We start from the raw sequence: 24231 nt of genomic DNA, 5'->3' as shown, positions 1-24231 counted from the left end.
TTATGGTGAAGTTGGAGGTGAACGAAAATCTTGTATAACGAGGACGTACATTGAAAGAGTCAATTATGACATGTTTGTCTTTGTAATTGCACAATGTTCAAACTATAGCTAGGCATCTCGGGGAAACAATGTTACAAGGCATTATATGACTACATTAAAATGTTAGCCATGAAATGTTAGGCAGAGTGATATATAAAAAAAATGCTACTAATAAATATATATAATGTCTAAAACCTTAATTTGGTCCCACACAATATTTTAAAGTTTCAATTTAGTCTTACTTTAATTTTTGGGTTCAATTTAGTCCCACCTATTAAAAATGCTAGCAATGTTTGTCTTTAATCTAAATTTCTCAAACGCCGTTTAGGAGTATCCATGATGGAACTACTTGGAGAAGATAGTTGTTCATCCAAGTCTCCATGCAAAGGATCGAAGAACTCTTGAGGTAGAACTCCTTGAGGTGGCGGAATCACCTTGGAGGATTCTCCAATAGTGGAGAAGCAATGGAGTAGGTTCGGTTACTTCCTAGCTTGTGAAGGAAGCTTAAGGAACCAAGGCAAAGTTTGAAGAAACTTTGATAGAAACCTTAGAGAGAGAGTTCTCTACGGTTTATAAGACTCTTGAATGAGAAAGAAATCTAATTTCTATTTCTCAAAATGTTCAAAAGTGATTACAAGAGAGGAATTTACAAATATATAGGGAGAGGTAGCTTCTAGGAGAAGCTAACCTTAACCATGGTTCACTAGGAACCATGGTAAGGTGTAGCTAACCATCCATGGTTTATAAAACTTGTAGGAAAAGCTAACCTTGACCATGGTTCACTTAAGAACCATGGTAAGGTCAGCCTAACCTACCAAGGTTTAGAAACTTGGAGGAGAAGCTTCAAAACTTGAAGGAGGACTTAGTGAATTTTGGCCAAGAACAAGGAAGGAGGCTAGGCGGCCAAGACTCCAAAATGCTCCATGATTTAATTCAAAAATATTTGATTTGGTTTAGTTAGGTTCATCATATGATGATGAGACCTAGATAAATCAAATCTATGAAAAATTAGGAGCAAAATGAGTCCAATATGCAAAATTTTGCCAAGGCCCAGTTCTGGCCCAATTACTAGTCACACCCTCAAGCATTGCTAAATGCCACCCTTTTTTCCCTACTGAAAAAATATAAAATGAATGTATCAACAAAGGAGGTTAAATAGAGTTAAACTCTCCAAGTAACCCACCCTAAAAACAATATACAATCATTAATAAAAGCAAGTAAAGTATCTCACAAATACAAAGGCAAAAATAAGCCTATACAAAGAAACTACTATATGTACAAACATATGAAAAAGGTCTTTAAGATCATCCCATTCCTCTTGGTTCTTTTAAGATATTACCTCTTGGATTCCTTGGCCTTGGCCACAGTCTATCATCCCCTCCCTCTTGAAAAGGATTTGACCTCAAATCTCGAGGGTCTTCATGATTATTGGCCACACCTACAAATATATAATAAAATTCATGAGAGGTGATATTCTCAACAAATAAATGTGAAAGGTATATCCTAGAAGGAATCCTTTCATGGAACCTAAAGAAATCTATGATACTAGACCTTCTAATATAATGAATAGGATCCTCTCCTAAACATAGACTAGGTATATTACTAAATCCTAAAAATGTGCTAAAACTAAAACTATAGCACACTAAAGACTTAATCCTAAAAACTAAAACATCTTGCCTAAAGTACCCTATGTGGTAACCTAGGCATTTCCTAGAAAATAAGGAAAATACTACTACTAAGAAATTTCCTAAACAATTTTGGATTATATTATTTGTTGGATAGTTATGAAAAAAATTTGTCACAAGGAACCTTGAAGGTTCAGATGTTATATCCAACAAATAATATATTCCATAAATTGGGTGCATTATTGAAACAACTAAGGTAGGAAAAGTCCTACACAAAGGAAGCTATCTACCTTGGGCACCACCAAGGAAGTAGCATGAGAAGTGGAACTAAGTGAAGTCCACTTCTCCTTCACAAAATCTTGAAGTTGAGACTCTTTTTCTTTAAAAATAATGGATTTATGAATCTCCTCCTCAAGACTAGTGGCAGGATGAGGGCAAGAGTTAAGATCTTTATGAATAAAGAGAATTTTTTTCATAGGATTTTTAGTACTAAAACAATTCTCTTTAGTCACAAATCTTTTAGAGGATATTTCTTCCTCTTTACTCTTCCCTGCGCAAAGTTCTTTCTTTTTTTCTATTTCTTCTTTTCTTTTGATTTTCATTTGTCTTCTTCTTTTGTGTTTTCTCATGTCTTCTTTCAATTTTTCTTCTTCTTGTTTAAGAATTCTCAACTTCTCATCTAGGATAACAAGTTTGGCCCCTCTTTCAATTTTCTCCTTCTCTTTTTGAATGAGAAAGAAATCTGATTTCTATTTCTCAAAATGTTCAAAAGTGATTACAAGAGAGGGATTTACAAATATATAGGGAGAGGTTGCTTCTAGGAGAAGCTAACCTTAACCATGGTTCACTAGGAACCATGGTAAGGTGTAGCTAACCATCCATGGTTTATAAAACTTGTAGGAGAAGCTAACCTTGACCATGGTTCACTTAAGAACCATGGTAAGGTCAGCCTAACCTACCAATGTTTAGAAACTTGGAGGAGAAGCTTCAAAACTTGAAGGAGGACTTAGTGAATTTTGGCCAAGAACAAGGAAGGAGGCTAGGCAGCCAAGGCTCCAAAATGCTCCATGATTTAATTCAAAAATATTTGATTTGGTTTAGTTAGGTTCATCATATGATGATGAGACCTAGATAAATCAAATCTATGAAAAATTAGGAGCAAAATGAGTCCAATATGCAAAATTTTGCCAAGGCCCAATTCTGGCCCAATTACTAGTCACACCCTCAAACATTGCTAAATGCCACCCATTTTTCCCTACTGAAAAAATATAAAATGAATGTATCAACAAAGAAGGTTAAATGGAGTTAAACTCTCCAAGTAACCCACCCTAAAAACAATATACAATCATTAATAAAAGCAAGTAAAGTGCCTCACAAATACAAAGGCAAAAATAAGCCTATACAAAAAAACTACTATATGTACAAACATATGAAAAAGGTCTTTAAGATCATCCCATTCCTCTTGGTTCTTTTAAGATATCACCTCTTGGATTCCTTGGCCTTGGCCACAATCTATCAATCCATGTGATTGAGAATCACGAGCGTGATTCTCACAGCTCTTTTTTTTTTGTTCGTTCCTGGAGTATCCACCGTCGATAGCAGTGACTAATCTCCTCGCTACGTTGGAGGCACCTCAATGGGTGGGATAGCTGGCCCCAAGATTTAACGCGGCTGCATACACAAGGCAGGATTCGAACCCCTAACCTTGCTTAAGCGTGGATCAACCCCTACCGCTGAACCACACGCTTGGGGTTATTCTCACAACTCTTTAACGACGTTTAAGAAATTTAGACGGAAGACAAATGTTGTTAATATTTTTTACGGGTGAGATTAAATTGAACCTAGAAATTAAAGTGAGACTAAATTGAAACTTTAAAATATTATAAAGGATCAAATAAAGATTTTAACCTAAATAAATAAATATATATATATATATATATTGATATAAGTTTATTTAATATATATTTATATATAATTTTAATATTAATTTTAAATAAAATTTAATATATTTTATGTGTTATTATAATTTATATTTATATTTTAATAATATATATTATATATAGTATAAATAACAATAATTTTTAATAATAAATATCATGTGAGTAAAAAATACATCCATGATATATATATATATATATATATATATATATATATATATATATATATTTCAAGTACGTTTACGTTAATCTATTAGACCAACGATATTTTTTTTTTGGTTGATTCGTGATTAGGATACTTAAAACAGTGTGAAACATTATTTCTCAAACTGTGTTATCCTTATATATATTAGTCCGAATGCAACATTGGATAGAGAAAACGGTAGACTAATCACTGTACTATTAATTGACCGGTGCCTTGTCAATTATCAAATTAGCAACTTGTAGAGGCAATGTCGTCATCTGTGTCCTTCTATTTCCTTAAATAAACCAAGCAATAGTGACTGGCAATGTAGATGTAGCAATAACTAGTCATAACTCTTTTTTTTTTCTTTGTAGCCCCTTTTTCTTTCATGAAAGCAAATTATCAAACTAAAATTTACAGATCTCAAAGTAGATCAATCACTTAAAGTGGAATCCAACGGATTGATGCATAAAAAAATGGGACAGAGTGTGTTAACCCATAAAAAAAATAAATTCAATTTACTTCACTTAACAATGAGTTGATAGAATAGTTTTAATGAATTGACGAGTTGACCTAAAATAAGTTAATAAGTTAAAAATAATCAATTGATAAATTAATTTATCTTTAATTTGTTTAGTATTTTTTAAAAAAATTAATTAAAATATTTTAATATGTATTATCAGTTTAATTTATATTTTATTATTATTTATAAAATTAATTAAAGATGTTATATTTTTCATGAAAAAAGACAAAATGATATATATCTCTATTAAAAAAATATTATACATAAAAATACAATAGTAAAAGACGTGATTAAAATAATATATTTTTATTTAATATAAAATAATAATTATTATTTAGAAAAAAATAAACATTAATCACTAAAATTTTATCTTTTAAAAATATTAAAAAATAAATAAATTATAAGGTTGATATGTCATATTAACAGATTTAGCGAGATAGGTCGGATGAATCGATAGATTTATTTGTTCAATTCAACTATTAAAATTAGGCAAATTAATAAATTCACCCAACAAATTCAAGTTACATTATCATCTTTATTAAAATATCTAAGTATTACAATTTTCAGGATAAAATCAGAAAATGTAGCTGTCAAATTTCGAATCATGCCTGCATTTAATTTGATGCGTGTACTTCGGAATATATACAGTGAACGAGGCTACTGATAACATGTGAAAATATTCTTACTGTAAACCGTTTTTAATACAACATCATTGGAAGCATGTAATATAGCGAGTTAATTTGCTAAAAAAATATTTTTTTTAGTGTACATAAATTTTAAACTAATTTATTTTTATAATTAGTGTACCGTATCAGTTGATCGCCGACAACCCCTCTCGGCCCAATACTGGGGCGACGCAAAGAAGAGAGCCGCTCTAGCCTTTTCGCCTCATTGGCTCAAGGTTGGAAGGCAAGTGTACCGTCTCGGTTGATCGCCGACAACCCTTCTCGGCCCAATACTGGGGCGACGTAAAGAAGAGAGCCGCTCTAGCCTTTTCACCTCATTGGCTCAAGGTTGGAAGACAAGTGTACCGTCTCAGTCATGGACCGACTTGATCTCCTTAATGGTGATAGAGTGTTAACGTCCCTACACTCGGCAATTACCCGACTAGGCCTCCAGGCCCTAAACCTTCTCGCCTTAGGGACACTCGGAAATAAGGCGACTGCGATATCCTTTTTGGCATCAACCCGGAGGAGGGCTCACTACGAGCCTATTCGGTCATGGTGTGACACCCTTACTACCCCAAAACATATATCGAAATAATGTAACAAAATTAAAGAAAATAAACTTTTGAAATTGGTAAAAGGGTTCACATAACAAAAATTCAATACACCACATTAATAGAAATATCAAACCTAAAATACAAGAGTTTCTAAAATTGTTTTCAAAATAATATTACAGAATTTTCATAAATATCTTAAACTAGAAATCCTCTGCCCCGATGTCACACTATCAGAGCATTTTCCCAAATAAAACTGCTGACATACTATATACCAATTGCAGCTGGATCCTCTCCACCTAAAAATATCCACAATTTATACGGTGAGAAAAGAAAAATTATCTATATGCAAAACACATACAAACACATCACAGTATAATTTATTATAACAACTTGTTTATTTCATATAAACGTATATAGATTTAATTATCAAATATTCAACCATTTCACAAACCATTATACATGTCACTTTCACAATCATAAAATCATTTTCATGTCCATCAATATCACAATTAACACTATGCCAAGACCTCGCCACATCTGACACAAGTGATACAGGTTAATTGCCTCCCTTACTCACACCATACCAGGGGTACGCTCGTCCTTGAAGCATCACCTACCCAAGGTTCGTATCATCCCTGATTTACGAGGAGTACGCTCGTCCCTGAAGTATCCACCACACAGGGTTCGTATCATCCTTAATCCTTTAGTGTGAGTAACAACAATCACATTACAATCAATACAATCTCTTGCAATTAACCCTATGTCAGGGCTGCCATAACTGACATAAGTGGTGGTGTTAACTGTTTTTCTCATCTCACACCATGCTAGGGTCACGCCTTCCCTGTAACACCACTTATACAGAGCCGTGCCATACTAGCCATCGATGTGAGACATCACAATCACAATCATATCACAACCATACAACATCTCATCAAATTTATAACACATGTATAATTCCATATAACAAATAAACTTAACAAAGTAAGATCTACATACCCCTCAAGCATATTATATCAATATTCTTCATTCTTACAAGTAATATAGCAATTAACTTTCATTAACATAAAAGTTAATAGAATAACAGTAAAATTCCTAATTATTCCAAATTAGAAATTAATAGGAGGCTTGGCCGTCCATTCACATAAATTCCAAATTTTAAATCAATAGGAGGCTTGGCCGTCCATTCACATAAATCAAACGTTATTCTAAGAAATTCTACCCAATACCCTCATGTATTTTACATATAAATAACCCTCTTTTCCCCCGTACCTGATTAAATAGAAATTTGAGTAGAACTTCCTCTTCTTTTTTTTATTAACTAGGACCGGAACTAGAGTAGAACCTCCTCTCTTTCTAGATTCTTCTCTCTCTCTCTCTTTCTTCCTCCAGAATTTCCTTATCTCAAGTTATGAATTTCCTTCAACCCCTAGCCTCTATTTATAGAAATTCTGGAATTACTATGCAGATTAAAATAATATTATATTTACTATGCACTATTCATTAAAATAATATTAATAGTAAAATACTGTGCATTCACGAGATTACTGTTCGTCCACGGATTTACTGTTCAAAAATACATATATTACTATTCAAAAATACGTATACGTGAATAGTAAAATACGTATACATAAATAGTAAAATACATATAAAAAAATATGATAATCCTTTTAACAATCCCAATACATAAAAATAAAATTTTAGGATGTTACACATGGCCCGACTTGACCTGGCAAGCTCGATTCTTCTCGCCTACAAGGGGACCGCTCGACATGTACCTCGCTGGACTTTCGGTATAGGCCCTGTCGGTCAGATCCCGACTGAGTTCGTTCCCGCTAATCCCGCATCGACGTGATAAGAACGGTTAGGAAAATCCCTTGATCCTCAGGGTCCAAGAGGCCCACGAACAACTCACCATAAAACCCAAAACCCTAGAGTTGAGAAGGCAGATTACACTTTTGAATGCTCTGACTCTAAGGCACGATCTAGGAAAAAAACCTAGTCCACCCTTTGGCCGGAACATTTTGGCGCCCACCGTGGGGCTACGGTGAAACTTTTCCTACGCCCCAAGTCATACAGAAGAACCCACACTTTACTATGGCGAAAGGCGGCAACAACAACTCACAACCTCCTACCATGGAGGAGATGATGGCCATGATCAATGGCTTGAAGGAGGACAACGCACGGTCCAGGGAGAGAGAGGAGGCCATCCAGCGCGAGAATGAAGAGATCAAGAGGAGAGCGAACGAGCTGCAAGCCAGAATGGTTGCTAGTACCAGGACTGTGGAGGAGGACGTCATGCTGGAGGTCCCTAGGGACTTTAGACCATTCTCGGAAGCCATAGAGGCTGAGATGATCCCTAGGGATCATCGGATACGACAGATCGAACCTTTTGATGGAACGCAGGACCCCAGTCAGCATTTGACGGACTTCCGGGCTCAAATGTTGATCTGTGGAGGGAGCATGGAAGTCCGCTGTAAGTTGTTCATGGGCACGCTCAAGAAGGCGGCGCTCGACTGGTTTAGCGGTCTTCCTGATCGATCGATCACCGACTTCGATGTCTTTAGCCGGCTCTTCATGGCGCAGTTCGCCGCCAACAAAAAGAAGCCACCGATCACGTCGGATTTGTTCGACCTCAAGAAGCAACGCGAAGAGTCTTTGAAAGATTTCCTACAAAGGTTCAACGAGGTCGCCTTGAGGATAGCGTCATTGGACGAGAGGATGGCGGTCATCGCATTCCAGAAAGGTTTGAGGTCCGGAGCCTTCGACATTGCGCTCGAAAGGGCGAACTGTCAAACGATGTCGGAGGTTCGGGCTTTCGCCTTGAGCCACATCAAGACGGAGGAGAACCAGATTATTAATAGAGCAGCTGAGAACCGAGAAGCAGGGGGCAGCAATAAGGAAGTCAACAAGCATCTCCGACCACGATCGGATTGGTGTAAGCGACAGGACCGCTATAACACGAACGAGGGTAACTATCGGCAGGCCGATCATGTCGGTCGGCCAAGGACCGAATGGACGCACAACAGGGAAGAAGAGAGGTTTACCCCACTCAACGTTCCCAGGCGGCACATATTGCATGACGTAAATAGCGCGTCACTTTTCGAGTTCCCTGCAGCGACTGACCGACAGTTGGGACCGTACAAAATCGATTGGTGCGAATTCCATCGGGCTCACGGGCATACTACCGAGAATTGCTTCGTCCTCGAAAGACAGATAGAGCGCCTCATTAAGGAGGGACGTTTAAAAAAATTCATTGCAGGGAAGCAGGAGGAGGGCCCGTCCGACAGGCGACGCATGCGTGAAGGAGAAAACACGAGAAGAGAGTGGCGAGAGGGGAGGTCTCCCCCGAGAGATCCTCCAGAAAAAAGTACAGAGACTCACCAACAAGCTGTCCATGGAGACTTCAACACTATAGCGGGAGGATTCGCTGGAGGGGGCCCGACATCAGCAGCACGGAAGAGGTACTCTCGGTCTGTTTTATCCGTCTCGGACCGGGTGAAACCATCTCGGCCTCCTATCACATTTTCGGACGCCGACTTCGAAGGTGTGTCCCCACATGAGGATGACCCGATTGTCGTCTCGGCGATAGTCATGGGTTATAATGTGAAACGCGTACTGGTGGACCAGGGCAGCTCGGCAGACATAATGTTCTGGGAAGCTTTCGTCGGGATGAAAATTCCGACTGACCGTCTAATGCCATATGCAGGTACTTTAGTTGGTTTTGCAGGTGATCAGGTAACTGCTAGGGGATACGCCGACTTGGAGACAACTTTCGACCAGGGAGACTACATGAAGACTATCACTGTCCGATACCTGGTGGTCAATGCTCAGTCGTCCTACAGCATACTAGTCGGACGACCGACATTGAATAAGTTGGGAGCAGTTGTCTCCACACCCCACTTGAAGCTGAAGTACCCTTTACCCAGCGGGAAGGTTGGGGTCCTCTGTGTTGATCAAGAAGTCGCAAGGAAGTGCTACGAGGACAGTTTGAGGGCGAGGAGACAGTTATATGTGACACAGGTTGATCGGGGGATCCAATCAATCGAGTTGGATCCGAGGATGACCCACTTCGATTCCCGACCAGCTCCAGCAGAAGACGTGAAGGAAGTTAGCTTGGCCGAGGGAAAAACGGTCAAGATTGGTGTGTCTTTAACTAAGGAAGATGAGGAAGGGTTGCTGACCGTATTGAAGAGCAACGTGTCGGCTTTCGCATGGAGTGCTGGCGACATGCCAAGCATTGATCCCGATTTTCTATGTCACCGTCTAATGGTCGACCCCAATGCGAAACCGGTGATCCAGAAATGACGAAAGTTTGGAGAGGATAAGAAGAGGGTCATAGCCGAGGAGACAAAGAAATTGTTGACAGCTGGTCACATTCGAGAAATCCAATACCCGACATGGCTGGCGAATGTGGTATGGTACGAAAGAGTAACAAAAATTGGAGGATGTGCACGGACTTCACCGATTTAAACAAAGCTTGTCCAAAAGATTCATACCCGCTGCCCAACATAGATTGTCTAGTCGACAACGCATCGGGGTATGAATTGTTGAGTTTCATGGACGCGTACTCGGGGTACAATCAGATCAGGATGTACCCAGCTGATGAAGATAAAATAGCGTTCATGGCCGATCAGGCCAGCTACTGTTACAAGGTGATGCCTTTCGGATTGAAGAACGCCGGGGCGACGTACCAGAGGCTTATGGACAAGGTGCTGGCCGATTAACTCGGAAGGAATGTGGAGGCATACGTAGACGACATGGTGGTCAAGTCGCCCAGCGTGGGTCAGCATTTTTCTGACCTTCAAGAGTCGTTCGACACCCTAGCACACTACCAACTCAAACTGAACCCCGCGAAGTGCTCTTTCGGCGTCCAAGCGGGAAAATTCCTCGGTTTCCTACTGACACATCGTGGCATCGAAGCAAATCCCGATAAGTGCTCTGCTATAATCAGTATGAGAAGCCCAGCTACAGTAAAGGAGGTAAAGCAGTTGACAGGGAGGATGGCCTCCCTTTCTCGGTTCCTTTCGAAGGCAGCAGACAAGTCGCTCCCCTTGTTCCAATGTTTGAGGAAGAATGACAAATTTTCGTGGACACATGAATGTGAGAGAGCATTCGGCGAACTCAAGCAGGCTCTCACTTCACCGCCAATACTCTCCAAACCGCAGGCCGATCTCCCCTTACTGATGTATCTGTCGGCATCCGATAGCGCCATCAGCACAGTCTTAGTACAGGAAAGAGGTAACTCACAATTGCACGTTTATTTTGTTAGCAGGGTCTTACAAGGAGCAGAGGTCCGTTATCAGAAGATAGAAAAGTTAGCCTTGGCGATACTGGTCACGACACGCAAGCTGAGACATTATTTCCAGAGTTATGAGGTCGTAGTCCGGACAGACCATTCGATCAGGCAAGTGCTGCAGAAGCCCGACTTGGCAGGAAGGATGATGAAGTGGTCTGTGGAACTATCAGAGTATTCCATCAAGTACGAGCCGAGAGGAGCAATCAAAGCTCAAACGCTAGCCGACTTCGTGACGAAACTAACCTCACCAGCCGATGAAGGTAGTACTGAAGAGACACAGTGGATCTTATCGGTAGACGGAGCTTCAAACCTTGGGGGAAGTGGAGCAGGGATCGTCCTGGAAGGACCAGGAGGTATTTTATTGGAATAGTCATTGCGATTTGAATTCCGTGCAAGCAATAACCAAGCCGAGTACGAAGCGTTGTTGGCCGGTATGACGTTGGCAAAGGAAATGGGAGCAACGAGTCTATCGGCAAGAAGCGACTCCCAACTGATCACAGGGCAGGTAGCCGGCACCTTCCAGGCGAAGGATCCTCAACTAGCTAAGTATCTGGAAAAGGTTAGGCTTTTGTCAGAAAATTTTCGAGAGTTCACACTTAGTCATGTACCACGAGATCAGAATTCGAGGGTCGACTTGCTCTCCAAACTTGCAAGCACGAAGAAACCAGGAGCTACTCGGTCAATCATTCAAGAGACGCTAGCACAACCGAGTATAAACGAGGCGCAAGGGAACGTCCTGTTCATCCAGGAAGAGCTTAATTCGTGGATGGGACCGTACATCGCATATCTAACTCGGGGGGAGTTACTGGAAGACAAGAGGGAGGCGTCGTTGGTGCAAAGGGAGTCGGCCAGGTTCGTAGTCATCAACGAAAGACTGTACCGAAGGGGCTTCAGCTCTCCCCTCTTAAGATGTTTGACCATGCCGCAAGCAAAGAGAGTAATGGATGAGGTACACAGTGGAATGTGCGGAAGCCATATCGGAGGCCGAGCTCTGGTATACAAAGTTGCCCGAGCCGGATATTTTTGGCCATTTTTGAGGAATGACTGTGTCAATTGGGTCCAAAAGTGTGACGGATGCCAAAGACATGCAACTTTACATCATTCCCCGGCCGAACGACTACATTCAATCCTATCTCCCTAGCCTTTCCATAAGTGGGGGATTGATATTCTCGGTCCATTCCCGACTGCGATAAGGCAACTGAAATTCTTAATAGTGGCGGTAAACTACTTCAGTAAATGGATCGAGGCGGAGCCAGTTGCAACCATCTCAGCGGAGAAGGTAAGAACTTTTCTTTGGAAGAATGTGGTGTGCAGGTATGGAGTCCCTCAAATGCTCGTTTTCGATAATGGGACACAATTTGCAAGTACGAGAGTTCGTGATTTTTGCAAAGAGGTCGGCATCCGAATGGCATTCACTTCTGTTGAACACCCACAGTCTAACGGCCAGGCGGAGTCGGCCAACAAGGTAATCCTTTCAGGTTTGAAGAAGCGTGTGCAAGAGTCAGGCGCTTCATGGGTGGAGGAGCTTCCCCGAGTGTTATGGTCGTACCACACGACTGTTCATTCAACGACCCGAGACACTCCTTTCAATCTGGTGTACGAAACCGATGCCATGATCCCGATCGAAATTGCAGAGCCTTTATTGCGCGCTACGGCTTTTTCTGAAGAGGAATCCGACCAGGGAAGGCGAGTTGATTTAGACTTGATCGAAGAGACAAGAGAAAAAGCAAGAATAAATCAAGTAGCTGCCCAGAGGAGAGCCGCCTTCAAATACAACACAAAGGTGAATCCAAGAGACTTTATCGTAGGCGACCTAGTTTTGAGGCGTGCTCAGCTAACACAGATGAAGAACAAGCTGTCTCCTAAATGGGTTCGCCCCTATAAAATTGATTACGTGGTCGGCAAAGGGGCTTACCGACTGAGGACCTTGGATGGAGGTTTGATACCGAGAACGTGGAATGCTGCAAATTTGCACTTTTACTATAGCTAGTTTCTCTATATATTTGTATTAGGTGCACTCTTTTCCTAACTCAGTATTTTGTCCCCGTAAAAATATGAGGGGTTTTTGCTTAGAAGGTTTTTAATGAGGCACCGACCTTTTCAATTCTAATAAATGCCATCTCTCTGTTTCTTTCATTGTCTCCTAACACGTTATTTTAAAGGCACAAAAACTCGTGATTGTCGGCAAAAGTCCGACTGGGCGAGTATAAATAACTCGAAGACAAACTCGTGATTGTCGGCAAAAGTCCGACTGGGCGAGTATAAATAACTCGAAGACAAACTCGTGATTGTCGGCAAAAGTCCGACTGGGCGAGTATAAATAACTCGAAGACAAACTCGTGATTTTCGGCAAAAGTCCGACTGGGCGAGTATAAATAACTCGAAGACAAACTCGTGATTGTCGGCAAAAGTCCGACTGGGCGAGTATAAATAACTCGAAGACAAACTCGTGATTGTCGGCAAAAGTCTGACTGGGCGAGTATAAATAACTCGAAGACAAACTCGTGATTGTCTTGTCGCAATCAGAATTTTACCAAGCAGGTCGCATCGGATTCCTTTCAAAAAAAAAAAATGCAGTGGCAAGGGACAATCGGAAAAATCTGTCGTCGAGTCAAGAAAATTAGGAAAAATTCCCCATTATTTCATTCGGTATTTGGACGGCTTCTCGCGCTGAGGATCAACTTTTACATAAATTCCACTACTCTCTTCGACTCGGTATTTGGACGACTTCTTGCATTAAGGTTCAACTTTTAATTTAGATAAAGTTTATTATTTTCTTCCAGTCAGTATTTGGACGACCATTGGCACGGATAAATTCCACTACATGCCCTGCTATTCATTTTAACTTAGAAAAAATTCTGCAATTTTTGCTAGTCGGATTTTGGGCGACTACATGCCCTGTTATTCATTTTAACTTAGAAAAAATTCTGCAATTTTTGCTAGTCGGATTTTGGGCGACTACATGCCCTATTATTCATTTTAACTTAGAAAAAATTCTGCAATTTTTGCTAGTCGGATTTTGGGCGACTACATGCCCTGCTATTCATTTTAACTTAGAAAAAATTCTGCAATTTTTGCTAGTCGGATTTTGGGCGACTACATGCCCTGCTATTCATTTTAACTTAGAAAAAATTCTTCAATTTCTTTAGTCGAAATTTGGGCGACTAGGTGCCTCAGTATTCATTTTAACTTAGAAAAAAAATTCGGCAATTTCTTTAGTCAGAATTTGGGCGACTAGGTGCCTCAGTATTCATTTTTAACTTAGAAAATTTTTTGCAATTGGCCGGCAAAGGATCAATATTTTCGCACGCACCAAGTCACTCAATTCATATCTCAACTCATATCAAAGGAAACACACAGATTTTATAAAAGCAAAGGGTCACAATGGCCCATACAAGCCATCAACAAAAAACATGAAAATGTAAAGGTAAGAACAATATTATGAGGCAACACTCAGTCATCCTCGGGAGGATCCACCAGTTCACCATTTACAATCTCCTTAAAGCAGCCCATTCCCCCAATGTCGAGATCGGCATGCAGAAATTTTATCTGAGAAGTCGCCGCATCAAAACCTTGCGTAAACTTCTTCAGTGAATCCATTTTGATAGCATGGGCGTCAGCTTGCAACTTCTCAATCTCGGCCTTCATACTCGCCACATCACTCTCGAAGGTTTGGGCAGCATTGGCATATTTGTCCCGCGATAGGCGAGCATCCTCCAAATCCTTCTCCATTGCAACCTTCTTTGCCGCCCAGGCCTGTTTCTCGTCCTCAAAAACACGGCGACCTTCCAGTAGCCTATCTCGCTCAGTAGATACCCACTTGAGCTCAGCCTTACTCTTGTTCAAACTTTCCTCTAAGGAAACAATCCTTTTGCCTTGCAACTTAGTCTCCTTCACTAAGCCGCGAATTTTGCCTTCGTTGATCAACGAGAGAGCCGAGAGACGATTGGTAAGTGATTCGACGCCCTTGGCGATGGTGAAAGCACTCATCTTCTCCAAATCGTCTCGGTCACCTTCTAGCAGGTCGGTACCTCGGAGGTGGGCACTGTGGTTGAACTTCTCGTCCCAGAAAGAGGCCACATTGCTACGATCGGCACCATAATTCACCGGTTCCCAATTCTCCCCAAGACAAGCACTCAGGGTCCTCTCAGCAGATTGAACCTCTGTGTTGTCTTTATCCGTCTCAGTGGCCACGATAGTCTCCAAGTTGACCATCGAGATGGACTTGTCGGTCTCACGACGGCGTTTCTGCGGAGTCTTGTCGATGGTCTTCGACTTCACTACAGGACTACCAGTGTCCGCAACCTTCTCGGTAGCCGACTCTCCCACTACAGTCGCCTCAGAAACCTTTTGCTGCTTCCATAGTCTCATCATTTCTCGGTTGCTCATACTAGCCATCCTCCCTGCAAAGACACATCAACAAGTTAACTTAAGAACGAAACATTAAAAGGGAAAAGAGCATTTTTGGGTGTTCAAACAGTAGTATACCTATATATATTTTCAATTCTTGCGGCCTACTCTCTAGGTCTAGAAGTTTTCCAGTATTGAATAAGGTTTTCAAATCTTCGAGTTTCTTAACGTCAATCTGATCACTCTCACAGAGCCTCTCGGAATCTAGCCCACCAAATGCTATTGTATTCTGGTTCCAGTACAAAGGAAACCCCTCTAACACATTTTCATGACTAGGTAGGCTACGAATTCGAAAAAATGATTTTTTGAAGTCCTTATAGGACGATTGGAACAACGACAACAAACCCCGACCCGAGACCCCACTAACAGACACCCAACTGCTACGTTTGCTGGTCCTACTCTCGAAGAAATAGAAGAACTTATCTACAGTCGGGGTTATGCCAAGCCCAGTGCACAAGATCTCAAAACCCCGCACAAAAGCCCAACTATTTGGGTGAAGTTGAGTCGGGGCAACACCCAAAGACCTAAGCACCCCCTTTTCACACTCGGTAAGGGGCCATCTCACCCTAACTTTAGAAATAAGAATGGTATAGCAAAAAGTGAATTTTTCCGTCGACGGTGAACTAAGGCAAACTGGCTCCCTGTCAACACAAGGTTCGCACACAACCACTTCATCCCCATCACGACAAACTACATAATCCCTACAAAAGCTATCCATGGCCTCCCAGGAATTAATCAAAGATTCACATTTTAACGCGTCGTCCTTAACCCATTTGTACAACACCCCATAACCCGCAACAGCCATTGCGAATATAATCTTAGACTATCCTAAACTCAAAGGGTTGCAACAAAAATCACTAAGAAAAAGGGAATAAATACGCGTACCTAGGGGGTTTTCCCTCACAACTTCACCCACTAAAATAGGCTCAAAACCACCGCGGACCGTCGTAACTCAGGGTGAAGGAGAAAGAGCCACCACCGGACAGGAAAACGCGCGAAGAAGGAGAGGCAAATGACTTGAAAAAATGGGTAGCCCCCTTTTATTTATAAACATGAAAGGCCGCGCGTGGAGGGTGCACCTAAAGGCCACAACGCGCGTAGGACGTCGTGACCCCAAACCAAAATGGGCCCCACGATTAAAACCCTAGCGATAGAAGCCGCCACGCGGCACTACCATTACTCACATCCCTGCAACGCCGCCTTCGCAATAAATACATGTCCCCTCATGCGTAAGCGGAGGGGACACGTCCTATCAACTTCCAAGAAGTCATAACGCTTATGATTCGTCTCGATGAAATCCCGACTCTTATTCTCGGCCAAATGCCGAGAAGACCTAAAAGAAGAGAGCCGCTCTAGCCTTTTTGCCCCACAGGCTCAAGGTTGGAAGGCAAGTGTACCGTATCGGTTGATCGCTGACAACCCCTCTCGGCTCAATACTGGGGCGACGCAAAGAAGAGAGTCGCTCTAGCCTTTTCGCCTCATTGGCTCAAGGCTGGAAGGCAAGTGTACCGTCTCGGTTGATCGCCGACAACCCCTCTCGGCCCAATACTGGGGCGACGTAAAGAAGAGAGCCGCTCTAGCCTTTTCGCCTCATTGGCTCAAGGCTGGAAGGCAAGTGTACCGTCTCGGTCATGGACCGACTTGATCTCCTTAATGGTGATAGAGTGTTAACGTCCCTACACTCGGCAATTACCCGACTAGGCCTCCAGGCCCTAAACCTTCTCGCCTTAGGGACACTCAGAAATAAGGCGACCGCGATCTCCTTTTTGGCATCAACCCGGAGGAGGGCTCAGTACGAGCCTATTCGGTCATGGCCCGACTTGACCTGGCAAGCTCGATTCTTCTCGCCTACAAGGGGACCGCTCGGCATGTACCTCGCTGGACTTTCGGTATAGGCCCTGTCGGTCGGATCCCGACTGAGTTCGTTCTCGCTAATCCCGCATCGACGTGATAAGAACGGTTAGGAAAATCCCTTGATCCTTGGGGTCCAAAAGGCCCACGAACAACTCACCATAAAACCCAAAACCCTAGAGTTGAGAAGACAGATTACACTTTTGAATGTTCTGGCTCTAAGGCACGATCTAGGAAAAAACCCTAGTCCACCCTTTGGCCGGAACAATTAGTTATAAACTATATTATTAATAAAAAGGATATATCATATTTTAATAAATAAATTTTGAATTAATTTACTCAACTATCTGTAAATCACATTTTATTTTATTAACTATTTTTATTTATTTATTTTCTCTTTTTTCTACTTCAATGATATTTAATTTCTAAATTTTTTTTTTCTTTAAATAATCATTCATTATTTTATTTTTAAAGGATACATGAAGTACATCTTTTTCTCCTAATTTTTACTTTATAATAAAGGTTATAGCCTTTCTTCACATGCAGGTTTTCTTTTTAATTTCACCATTCTAGTTATTCTTTAACTTATTTTACAAACTACTTTCATTTTTCGAATAAATATCCGTATTCTTCAAATAACTACTCATTATATAATATGTACTTTTTATATTTTAATTTTAATTTTTCTTTTTATAACGAGAGGTATAGAGTACCTCTTTTCTCTACTACTTTTATATAAATGAAGTTATGTATCAGGATTAATTTGTATTTGTTTATTGCTTATATAATGTGACAATTTGTCATATATCATCGATGACTTGTTTTAATGGTTTACGTTTTGAAGGAGGGAAAATGGGAAATATGTCGAGATCGAGTGGCGACCAAATGATGAATATATAATGCACACATTAGGCAGAGGTCAATATACAAGAATTCTCCGTACTTTGTATAGGTTTTCTTTCTTGAGTTGGTCGTAACCATGTCCTTTTGTAAAACTAGATTGTAAAAATAATAAAATTAAATTAAAAATAAGTAAAACGACATGTGAAGTTTAATGGTTTTCAAAACTTCTTTCTTTAGATTTTGTTTTTTCATTCTAACATAAATTTTTTTCCAACACTATTTTTTGGTAAAATTTACATTGACAATGTAACATTTTTATTTTTTAAAATAATACTATTATTAAAATATTATTACATTATGGTCATAATTATTATTTATTTTTATCCGTAAAAATTATTTTATTATATTAATTTATTTAATTTAATGGGATAAGGGGAAACGGATTAGGCTAATCCAATTTCATGAAATTTTAGGAGAAGGGGTTAGAAAGTTAACATATCTATCTCATTCTGCATTTTAAAAAACTGAGAAAGAAGGAACTCTAAGGAGAAGTGTTTAGACTTCAGAATTATCTTAAACTGCATCATACAATTCTTATCATCACAATAAGGTATGAGAAGGGAAATGAGTTGTTCATGTTTGCAATTACAAGAGATAATGGATAGTGGGAGCAATCCCGAAATTCTTAAGGTTTTCTATTTTTGTTCTGATGATGTAATTAGCAATCCAACTAGGTTTTATATAGAATTGAGAATGTGTTTATTGTATCATTTGGTAAAATTGATGATCTGATAAGTAATTGAATTCATTGGAATGTCTCTATGGGTTAGGGTTCTTGAGCAATTGGGATATTGTTAATCGATATGTGAATTCATGAATTGATGTTGTATGATGTGTTTCAGTGTAAAAATAAGTGTTTTTGACCGATTGAATTAGTAAAAATATAATTACATGATTGTTTATAAATTTTGGTAACGCCCTATTCGTGTTGCATTTTTGGAAAATGCATTTGGTGCGGGCTTTAGTCCTTGGCGACAAACTTGCATTCATACGAAAGAATGTGAAGTCCAAATGAGGTTACGCCGAGCGTGAGATATATATCATGGCATGACACGTTTGGTGAGTCTCTACCTTCCCTTAACGCTAGACATGAGAGCAACAGGGTGTTCTCTATTGTTCATTAGTGTCGGGCGTGGGTGTATTAAGTCGAGCGTGAAAATGTTGTGTGCTCTTTGTTGTGGCTTAGAGCCGGGCTTGGCTTGGTGAGCTCGCTGTAGACTATGAATATGTTATATTTTGATGATGGTTATAAATAGTATAATGTCCAGTAGTGACTATTGTACGTATGATTAAGTATGAATGATGTGTATTTAGATATGTTGATGTACAAATGTGAGTGGATATGGCTTTATATTTAATTTTGCATTGGCATGGATGGAGATGATAAATGGATGAGGTGACATGACATGAGCATTTGCGCATGTTGCATACACATTTTCTTGGTCATAATTGGTGATTAATAGGGTAATTTTTATACAATGACCATAAGTGGTGATTAATAGTGTGACATTGATCATAAGTGATGTAAACGGTGTGGTCATGCGTGGCGATGCCTTGAGGAGATTGATGAAGTTCACCCATTGTGCGATGTTTTGAGTTAATGCTTCTTAGGAGATTGCATTGCATATACATTGACGTGAGCATAATCATGATGCATGAGTTGTACGATGATATGATTGTGGTGTTATTAATTGATGTACATGTATGTGTGAGATAATAATATTATTGTGATTGATTATTACTGTGAATTGTATGAGAGTTGATTATATGTTTAGGTGTGATTCTTTTCTTGTGTCTTACATATGAATAACCGTTTTTCTCACCCATATACATTGTGGTTTTGCTTTAGGTAATTAGATAAGTGATGAGGTCAATACTCAAGGACTCAAGGTACCGAGAGTTGAAGCGATAGGTTTGCTATGATAATGTGACATCAAGGCAATAAGATTAGATCAGGATTTTTATCTCTTATTAATTTACCTTTTCTTGCTAAAAACCCTACATCTTGTAATTATTCTTGTTTGATCGCATGATTAGAAGTGAACTGCATGTGAATCTGTTTTACCTGAATTGCTAAATTTCTTCCTTATTTAATTATATTATTTATTGGGATAGAATAAATGTCACAAACAAATCACCAAGTCTTTAGAAAATGGATATATATATATATATATATATATATATATATATATATATATATATATATATATATATATATAAAAGAGGGTTCAAACGACACTAGTGTAACTTTTATTAAGTATTACACCACTCAATAACTTTATATTAAATGTGAATTTTATAAATCTAACCGTTAGATTGAAAGTTCATATCACTTTATGTGTGTATATCAAATTTTATTAAAATTGAACGGCAACTTAAAGGTAATCAAAGTGTTCATATTTTAGCATATTTTGAAATGAATATATTACATCAATTTTGTTTTATAAGAATGAAGTATCAAATCATCTTAGATTAATATAAAATTTTGTATATATGATCTAAGATATATGAACTTTTAATCTAACGGTTACATTTTCAAAATTCACATTTAATATAAAGATATTGAACGGTGTAATACTTAATAAAAATATTATTCATACACATAAATATATATTTTTTAATTTTAAATGACATATTTATGGGTAAACCAGCATTAAATAAAGTTAAAAACTATAAACACTAAATTTACGATAAATAATTTAAAAAGATCAAAATTGCACATGACTAAAATGATAGGAATACAAGTGAAATACATAGAGAGAAAACCAGAGAAAGCGAGAGATTTTCCGGACGTATCATTTAACATTTAACGTTTTGGTCTTTTAATACATTAATTGTGACATGTTTAACGTTATATTTAGCTTGGTTGTATATTTATTTTGTTTTACCTTTTGGTACTTATCCTCCTAGTCAACATCAACATTCTAACAAGAACAATAACTAAAAAAACAGTTCCGATCCGACGACTATTAACAGTTAAATCTTTTATATTCAGCTCAACTACAATAAATTATATTAAAAATTTAAAGAATTTAAAATTCTTAAATTTAAATTATTTTATTAATTTTTATTATTCTTTAAATATTTTATTTTAATAAATTAATTCAAAATTTTAAAATCTTGAATTTTGAATTTAGATATGATAATTTGATTCTATCATAAATAAAATTGATTTTAAATATATATATATAATTTGAAATTTTAAGATTAAATTTTATAAAAATAAATATTAGCTAATTTTTAAATAATTAATAATTTAAAAAATTAATATTAGATAATATTTAATAATTTAAAAAATATTTTTGAATATTCAATAATTAAGAGATAGGAAAGAGAAATAAAAGATATATAGGTGAAATAAGAAAAAAAATATGAAAATTTTTTAATTTTTAATTTTTGAGAGAATTTGAAATTCTATTATTTTAAGGAATTTCACAAATGTTTAGATTTCAATTTTTTTATAAATTTTTCATTCAAACAAAGCATTTCATTTCAAGATATTTAAAATTTTTTTAAAAAATGCATTACTTAATTTAAATTCTTCATCAAAACACATCAAAATTGTAGAATTTTAAATTCTCCTAGAAAAGTAAAAATTTGAAATTCTTCTTTCCCTTTTCTCTCCAACCTTCCTCTTCTCTCTTTTAAAGTTGACATGAAAAATATCAAAAAAAATTAATTATTGAGTATTCAAAATTATTTTTTAAATTAATAAATATTTAAAATTAATTAATATTTAATTTTATAATATTAAATCTTAAAATTCAATATATATTTGTTTAAATTCAATTTTATCTATTATATTGCTCTAATCAAATTTAAACTTTATTTTAAAATTTATATTGATTTATCCAACCAAAACATTTAAAAAATATAAATATTAAAATTAAAATAATTTAAATTTTAAAAATTTAAAATTTCTCATCGAAAAACATGCTAATAGTTTGTCAAGTAAATTGAAATATTTCGTAATATCAAACATGCTAATAGTTTTCAACTCTAATCCATAAAGTGAGGAATTGATTATTAATAAACGGATCTATCAATAAGTTGCAGAACACAAGCAGATATTTTCTTCGATGTAAACTGCAAATGAGTATTATTGTCAGTTGTGAACGATCCTCCAACTATAACATAGCGTGAACGTGGGGTACAGAGTAAGTACTAGGAACCTTTTAAATCACATCTAATTCATTACTTTGACATTTGTATAAGATATGATTTGCTCTATTTTTCTTCGACTTAATAATATTCTTCATTGAAATTGTTCTTTTTATATTAGTGTAAAGATTTTGATCAGAATTCTGAATGATTCACAGACAAATAAACTAGAAGCTAGAAGTACATGGGTGACTCTAACATTTGTAACGTGAATATTTTTGTAATGGTAACATCTGGTTGAGCTACCTAAGTAGAGTTTCGTAATTGAAGAACAAAATACAAATTTTAGACCTGACTGGAAATATAAACAAAATAATATGCAAGAATTAAAGTTAAAAATTAATATATTTATACATTAAAAGAGGTATTTAAATCATACTCTCCACATCATTGTAATTTTAGAATTTGAAAAATATCCTAAAAATAATGTTCTCATCTTTCAATGTAATATTATAATCTGCGTAAAATTTCAAAATACAATTATTGTGAGATGGAAAAAAGCAATATCTTTTTTCTTTTTCTTTTTTACTATAGTATACAAATCCAGTCCATAACATATGTTGTTTCTTTCTCCCGAAAGGGTGATAATAGAAATTTTCCAAACCCTAAATTAGATATTCACAGTAATAATTATTGTGAATAAAAAGCTGTGAAAGCAACACTAACCTGTCCTAGTTTGAGTTGCGTGCCAGAATTTCCTTGTATGGTTTTATGTTTTGGGGCCAATGTGTCTCACGAGTCCCACCAAAGCAGTTCTTGGCCCAAGGAAATGCATGATAGCTACATGGCTTCGTATCCAGTTAAGTATGAAACTCCCAGGTCCACCTGTCCAGATTCAACTCCATACTCAACATTTTCTTTCTTTATCCTTTCTGAAGTTCTTTTCAGTACTTGTTTCATTGCATATAAATAAATTATTCTCCACTGTACACGATTTGTTCTAACCTCTATATCATTCCGGGAAACCAGCTGTGTCCTTATCTCTATTTCATTACTATCTAGTAGTGGAGAAGGAATAAAATGGTTTTATATTGTTATCAAATGTCATTACCTGAAAACAATTGCATACACCAACGAGAAAAGGAAAATAGTTCATAAATATTACTTGTTCTCTTATGGCTAAAAGAAGGGGTATTCGTCAGCTGACTTGGGATCTATACGGCTGATAGTTATTAGTATACGGGCAATGACTAACGAGTGTGATGTATTTCAGATTGTAAATGATTATCGAGTATGATATATTTCTTATCGCGTGAATTTATAAAATACAAATAATTTTCATTGAGATTTTTTAATATGACTAAAAAATAAATTTATAAAAATTTAAATTTAAAATGGACAATATAATAATAATAATATGAAAATATGTGTGAATTCCAATGTCTAATAATGACTTCCTAAAAAGAGTGATAACGAAGATAAGTACCCTACTATGAGAAATGGAAGTTGTAATTATACCTCAAGGTGATTATTACAATGAGAAAACGACAATTTGCAAGTACAAAGAGTAAGAAAAAGTGGAAAGTGGATAGTTTTTTGTTTTTTTTCCCTTCGGTTGGGTTATGGACTAAGTATAAAAATGAGAATTAACAAATATATTAGGTTCATGACTGAAATCAATGAACTTATCTTGTTTTTTTAGCCATTTATATATTTTCTTTACCAGATTTCTTTATGGTTTTTTAGCTTTAATTAATTTACAATTTTATTGGCTACTTCTAGTCATTTTTACTTTGATTAGGCCAGGACTCATCTCGATTGCCCGATTCCTTTTGATTTCAAAGCAAGCTTCGATCTTTTTTAAAGCTTACCTTCAAGCAGTTCTTACTACTAGGAAGCTCTTTGGAGTGGACTAAGGATCCAATCAAGAGACATAAATCCTTCTTTGAGTAAATTGCATGAAATGGAAATCATTAGTGTTAGCCAACATAATGGCTAACGAATTTACACACCAACATAATTTTGTCATGCCAAATGGGATACTAGTTACATCTTAGTTTATGTTCTCGACATTATCATTAGAACATCCTTGGCATATATAGTTAAGGTTTGAACATAAAGCATTTGGGAGAAATCGTAG

General features: G+C 37.5%; 1 protein-coding gene across 1 annotated transcript; it reads left to right on the top strand.

Moving 5' to 3' along the window:
• Positions 1–7624: 7624 nt before the first annotated feature.
• LOC109788269 (uncharacterized) lies at positions 7625–9835 on the top strand. Its single transcript, XM_020346956.2, has one exon. The coding sequence runs from the start codon at positions 7625–7627 to the stop codon at positions 9833–9835; it is 2211 nt and encodes a 736-aa protein (XP_020202545.2).
• The last annotated feature ends 14396 nt before the right edge of the window (positions 9836–24231 follow it).

This window comes from Cajanus cajan, chromosome 5 (genome assembly GCF_000230855.2).
Source record: "Cajanus cajan strain Asha chromosome 5, NIPB_CcT2T_4, whole genome shotgun sequence".
Classification (NCBI taxonomy): Eukaryota; Viridiplantae; Streptophyta; class Magnoliopsida; order Fabales; family Fabaceae; genus Cajanus; species Cajanus cajan.
The sequence above is the reverse complement of the archived record's forward strand: the minus strand, read 5'-3'. Positions and strand labels throughout refer to the sequence as shown.